Raw genomic sequence first — 6,551 nt, 5'->3', positions numbered from 1 at the left:
CATTAGGCTTTCATGGTCTGATGATTCTACTTACGGCAACATAATTGGGGATAGGAACTCTTGTGCGGTCATCCCCTTTGATCTGTCAAAGCTACTTAACAAATATGCATCATTAAGTTCCATACTTGTATCTGCTACTCTTCAATTTTTTCCCACTATCAAACACTTGGCGGACAATATCTCTAATTACCTTTTCACAAAGTTTCAGTATTCTCAAGCTTTTCTACAACCACCTCCAGTCCTCCACGACCTACATACGTAATTGCGCTTGAAGTCTCTCACGTTCGATTTGTCAATTCGCCAAATCCCACAGAGTTGCCTCCCCCTGTTGTCTTTTTGTCGGTTTAAAAAAGATTGGGACAAGAAAAAGGAGATTTTTGTGAGTGTTACTGATTACGTAAAGGATCCATATCATCGCTATTCTAATGACGTCCTTGAGTATCTTCAAGCGTTAAGGAAATATACGGGTGAAGGTGGGACTTGTCCTACAAAACCACCCATTGCGACGGATGTGGCAAGAGGTTGTTATGAACTTGTATTGATTCAAAATGGAAAATAACCAAACCTCTGATTACAGCTTTGGATTGAACAAGAAAGAGCAGCAACACTAAAATTTCATTAAAGAAAAAACAAAAGGGAGAATGGGGAAAGGTTCCAGAACAAAGAAAATTAAGGCAAAATAAAGACTAAACTCATTCCTATCCTAACAAAGAGTCTCTCTGAGTTTATATAACAATATCCCTTGCATTTGGGACAGCCTGGTGCTTGCTTCCCACTAACGAGTTTGGCAGAGATGTCCTTTTTGTGACCACGTAATCATCCAAGTGTTTGGGTGGCTGCGCTACTCTGGTACTGCGTCGTGGCTCTGCCATCTCTCCCTCTAGGTTCGTTACATTGCCATCCCCTTCAAGTTGAACCTTGACCCCAAGGTTCAGATCAGGAAACCTTTTTTGGAGGGTGTGTTTGTCTTCCCAAGTGGCTTCAGACACTGGCAAACCAGTCCACTGAATGAGAAATTGTTGGATTTGATGACCTCCTTTGGAGACCAGCCTTTGTTGTAGTATCGCTTCTGGCTGAAGAATCAAGGGAGCCGCTGGGTCTAGGAGGTCGATAGGCGTGACTTGTTGAGAGGGATTCCCAATGTACTTCCGCAATACCGAAACATGGAATACATTATGGATTCTAGAAGAAGTAGGCAGGTCTAGTTTGTAAGCCACAACACCAATGCGTTGGAGAATTTTAAATGGACCAAAAAAACGACGACTGAGTTTGCTATAACGTTGTAGTCGCATAGACAACTGCCGATAAGGACGAAATCGAACATAGACCCAATCACCTACTTCAAAAGAAATATCACGACGACCCTTGTCTGCCAGAGCTTTCATTCTAGCTTGTGCTTGGTGAAGATTATCTTTGAGAATAGCTAAGGTCTCATCACGTTGTCTAAAATTCTCCACCACTGCTTGGTTGTGAGAAGAGTCGGCAATGAACCTGGTGATAGTGGGAGGAGGTCTACCATAAACAACTTCAAACGGTGTCATCTTGGAACTATGCTGAAAGGAGGTATTATACCAAAACTCTGCCCAAGGCAAAAGTTTAAACCAGAGGGTAGGAGAGTCAGCAACAAAACAACGCAAGTACATTTCGAGACACTTGTTCAAGGCTTCTGTCTGTCCATCCGTTTGAGGATGGTAGGAGGAACTCTTGGCCAGCTAAGTACCTTGTAAACGATTGATCTCTTGCCAAAATTCTGACAAAAATATGGGATCACGATCATTGATGATTTTGGTCGGAAAGCCATGTAAGCGGATGAACTCTTGGACAAAGAGTTCAGCAACTTTTTGGCTTGTGAAGGAGGTTGGTAATGCCAAAAAATGCCCATACTTGGACAAACGGTCCACGATGACCAAAATAGCTATGCGCCCATGGGAAGGAGGGAGACCAGTGATGAAATCCATAGAGATCTCCTCAAATATTGCGGAAGGCAGAGGTATAGGTTGAAGAAGGCCAGCCGGTTTTGACGAGGAGTCCTTCATCTGTTGACATATTTCACATTCAAGAATAAATTTTTTAACATCCACTCGCATTCCGGGCCAATAGAAATTTGAAGACAATCGATGAAATGTACGCGCCACTCCCCCATGTCCGCCAATTTTTGAGGCGTGAAATTCCTGCAGCAGAAGGTTGCGGAGAACATGGTCTTGTGGGACAACCAATCTGTTGTGATAAAAAAGAAGCCCCTCTTGAAAGGAGTACTCATGAAGGGCGATAGGATAAGTGACTAGTTGGCGTTGCAAATTCAGTAAATCAGGATGTTTTCTATTTAACTCCTTCAATTTATCCACCAGGGCAAATTCAGTAAGAGCAAGAGAGAGAAATTGCGAGGTAGGAAGGCGGGAGAGGGCATCAGCTGCTGCATTGAGTTTCCCAGGTCGATAAACTATATCGAAATCATAGCCAATTAACTTTGTGAGCCAACGTTGTTGCTCAGGAGTTTGAGAATAACCTGGTTTGTAAGAGCTTTCAGCGGTTGCTGGTCAGTGACAATTTCGAACTTGCAACCCAACAGATATTGTCGCCATTTTTGCACCGCTTGAGTAATCGCGAACATCTCCCTGTGATAGGTGGATGCAGCTCGCATACGAGGTGACAATTTTTGACTGTAAAAAGCTATGGGATGGCCCTCTTGGGTTAGCACCACACCAATGCCAGTGCCGGAGGCATCAGTCTCAACTAAGAAATTTGAAAGTTGGGTAAACATAAAACTGGAACAGAGCTCAAGGCTTGTTTCAGAGTAGTGAATGCCTTAGCTTCGTCCTCGGTCCATTTAAAGGCATCTTTTTTTAGGATGTCCGTTAATGGAGAGGCCAATTGGGCATAATGTCTGACAAAGCATCTATAGTAGCCCGTAAGACCGAGAAAACCACGAACTTCCTTGACAGATACTGGAGGAGGCTAATCTTCAATTGCTTGTATCTTTGATGGGTCCACCTGGAGACCCATGGACGAAATTATATGCCCGAGGTAATCAATTGAAGTCTGCCCGAATTTGCATTTAGAGCGCTTCACAATTAAAGAGTTGTGGCGTAATAAGTCAAATACTTGTTGAAGATGGTCGGACCAAGAACTACTATAGATCAATATATCATCGAAAAAGACCAGGACAAAACGACGTAAGAGAGGCTTAAAGATGGCATTCATGGTAGCTTGAAAGGTAGAAGGGGCATTGGAAAGGCCGAAAGGCATCACTATGAACTCATAGTGACCTTCATGTGTGCGAAATGCGGTCTTCTCAATGTCATTGGGATGAACTCGAATTTGATGATATCCAGCCAGCAAATCCAATTTAGAGAAGATACAAGCACCATGGAGTTCGTCGAACAACTCATCAATGGTGGGAATAGGGAAACGGTCTTTGATGGTGATGGAGTTTAAAGCCCGATAGTCTATGCAGAATCGCCAGGTGCCATCCTTCTTACGAACCAATAAGACAGGAGATGAATATGGGCTAGAACTAGGACGAATGATGCCTGAATGCAGCATTTCGGAGACCAAACGTTCAATTTCAGCTTTTTGGAAGTGTGGGTAACGGTATGGGCGTACATTAATGGGGGCGGAGCCCGGAACCAGTGGTATGCAGTGATCTTGCGGGCGAGGTGGAGGCATGGTTGATGTTTGCGAAAACATCTCAGGATAGGAATCCAAAATGGCAGAGAGGTCTACAGGAAGTGGGTCGTTTATAGGAGAAGATGGCAACATTAATTTTAAGTGGAACATGTATGCTATAGCATTAGTGGTTTGAAGGCGCCTCAAGGAGTGTAGTTGGGCCTGCTCAATGAGTGGGCTAGAGTGGCCAAACCAAGTGACTTGTTTGTCTTGGACCTGGAATTGAAATTTTCTCTCAGCATAGTCTGTCACAGTTGGGCCTAAGGTGGCCAACCAAACCACGCCCAGTACAACATCGGAGCCTTCAAATTCAAGGACAAAGAAATCAGCGACAAGTGTATGGTCCTGAATTGTGAGCGATAGCTGCCGAACCACCCCCAAACATTTCAAAAGAGTGCCGTTGCCCACCATAACAAAAAATTTCAACGAGTCCTCAATTGGTACTTTAAGGAATTTATCAACTCGGGGATGTATGAAGTTGTGCGTACTACCATTATCCATAAGTACCTGAATAGAAACGCCTTTAACCGTGCCAGTAAAATGGAGGGCTGTTGGAAAAGACCCACCCGACAGAGCAAGATAGCTAATGGCTGGGACAGCTGGATCGGTTGCCGGTAATGTAGGTGATGTAGTATCGGAGGGAAGCTCAGTGGTGGCCATGAGAGATTCAATTGAAGGATCATCGTCGGTCAGTAGAAGAAGGAGCTGAGGCCTAGTAGAGCAGCGATGACCTTTGGTGTACTTTTCATCACAATTAAAGCACAAGTTAAGCTCACGTTTACGCTGCAACTCCACTGGTGTAAGTTTCTTGTAGGGTAGACGGCCGAGTCCTGGTAAAGACGGCGACGGAGGTATTGAGATAGATGGTTGTGAGTGAATAATGGTAGCCGGGCTTGACTTTTGAAAGTGGTTTGAAGGAAGTGGGGTTTGAGAGTAATGCGACCTTGGCAGTGGTGTGGGTCGGTTGTTGGTGACTTGGGCTTGTAATTTTTGTTCTTGCAAGAAAGCGAGCCCAATTGCATCATTCAAGTCCTTGGGCCTAAATGATAGCACCTCACTTTTAATAACTGAACGCAGCCCAGAAGTAAAAAAAATGTAGGAGCCAGGGTGGAGATATATCAGAGGTACGGTTGAGCAGCTGCTCAAAGCGAGACAGATATTCCTTTACTGTGGAGGTCATCTGAAGTTTGGCTAGCAGGCTCTCTGGCGTTTCCAACAATCTCTGTCCAAATCGAACTATTAACGCCGTTGTAAATTGACTCCAACTCATGATTTGGAGATTTTTGTGCATCCATTGATACCACTCACGGGCTTCACCTTCAAAATAGAAGGGATAAAGAGAGAGACGGTATTCTTCATAAATGCCATAGTTATCAAAGAACTGATTGGCTTGAAACACCCAGCTCTCAGCAAAGGAGCCATCAAAGCGGGACAGATCTATCAGGGCGGGTTTATCACGATGGAACTGGCCTAAAGGATTGTAAGTCCCAGTGTATTGCTGGTATAACATAGGCTGAGAATTAAAGAGATGATGTGGTGATGAGTTTTGGGGGTAAGTGGTGAAGAAAGGTTGTTGTGGTGGTGAGTTTTGGTGGTAAGAAGTGAAAAGAGGGTGTTGTGGTGTGTTTCGGGGTTGGAAGTTTGTTGTGGTGGATGGGGGAAAACCAGCAGAAGCTATAGTTTGGAAACTGGCGGAGGCCATGGTCGGAAAACCAGGAGGTGTAGTAGAAGCATGGGTTTTTGCTGGGTTAGGAGAGGAAGTGTGGTTATTTTGAGATTGCAAGCTCAGTTGAGTTAGAATATCCAGCAGAGTGGCGGAGATGGTGTCAAACTTCAAGTCATGAGCAGCTATTTGTTGTTGGACCTGTTTCATATCTGCATCCAATGTTCTCAGGCGAGTATTAGGGATTTCACCTTCACCCATTTGTAGGGAAGGTCAACGAGAGCACCAAATTGTTATGAACTTGTATTGATTCAAAATGGAAAATAACCAAACCTCTGATTACAGCTTTGGATTGAACAAGAAAGAGCAGCAACACTAAAATTTCATTAAAGAAAAAACAAAAGGGAGAATGGGGAAAGGTTCCAGAACAAAGAAAATTAAGGCAAAATAAAGACTTAACTCATTCCTATCCTAACAAAGAGTCTCTCTGAGTTTATATAACAATATCCCCTGCATTTGGGACAGCCTGGTGCTTGCTTCCCACTAACGAGTTTGGCAGAGATGTCCTTTTTGGGACCACGTAATCATCCAAGTGTTTGGGTGGCTGCACTACTCTGGTACTGCGTCGTGGCTCTGCCATCTCTCCCTCTAGGTTCGTTACATTTTTTTGAAGTGAATCCAACTCTAAGGTCTTGGTGTCCAAGTCCAGGTATTACCCTTAAAGATCTAATAGATGACACTTGCCCTGTTTGTTATGAAGAGTTTAAAGACGAGAATGAAGTGATTGCAACATATTGTTCGCACGCCTTTCATATTAGGTGTCTCTTGCCTTGGCTATCTGAAAAAAACACATGCCCAACTTGTCGATCAGTCTATCCCTTGCATTATTCGTCAGTTTTGGACCGTCAACGACATTAGCACAATCATAACCAACATATTGAAATGGAGGCTAGCGTTTAAAATGTGTACTCTTATCTTATTTCAGTTTTGTTGTATGAATATTGCTGCAGTTTCTTTATTCTTTTTGGGTAGTATCATATTGTAACGAAGGAATTTTTCATGTGCAATATATTATAAGATGTTGGAAAAATAGCGTCTTTTTTTCAAATTTCTTATATATTTATTGCAGGTTCTTTATTTTTTTGGAGTAAGATTGGCACAGAACAATGATATATAAGCATTCTTGTTACTCTTTGTTGCCTTTCTCAACGCCGTGAAGTTG

The 6,551-nt window shown here is 43.3% G+C and overlaps 1 protein-coding gene across 1 annotated transcript; it reads right to left on the bottom strand.

Moving 5' to 3' along the window:
* Window positions 1-725: 725 nt before the first annotated feature.
* LOC138904500 (uncharacterized) lies at window positions 726-5,590 on the bottom strand. The gene is made up of 4 exons (XM_070193000.1): window positions 4,795-5,590; window positions 3,267-4,733; window positions 1,721-2,533; window positions 726-1,579 (listed from the first exon to the last, which is right to left on the bottom strand). Exons 1-4 carry the CDS (start codon window positions 5,588-5,590, stop codon window positions 726-728), a joined length of 3,930 nt encoding a protein of 1,309 aa, XP_070049101.1.
* Between the last annotated feature and the right edge of the window lie 961 nt (window positions 5,591-6,551).

This window comes from Nicotiana tomentosiformis, chromosome 2 (assembly GCF_000390325.3).
Source record: "Nicotiana tomentosiformis chromosome 2, ASM39032v3, whole genome shotgun sequence".
Classification (NCBI taxonomy): Eukaryota; Viridiplantae; Streptophyta; class Magnoliopsida; order Solanales; family Solanaceae; genus Nicotiana; species Nicotiana tomentosiformis.
This window is presented reverse-complemented; position numbering and strand designations above follow the sequence as displayed.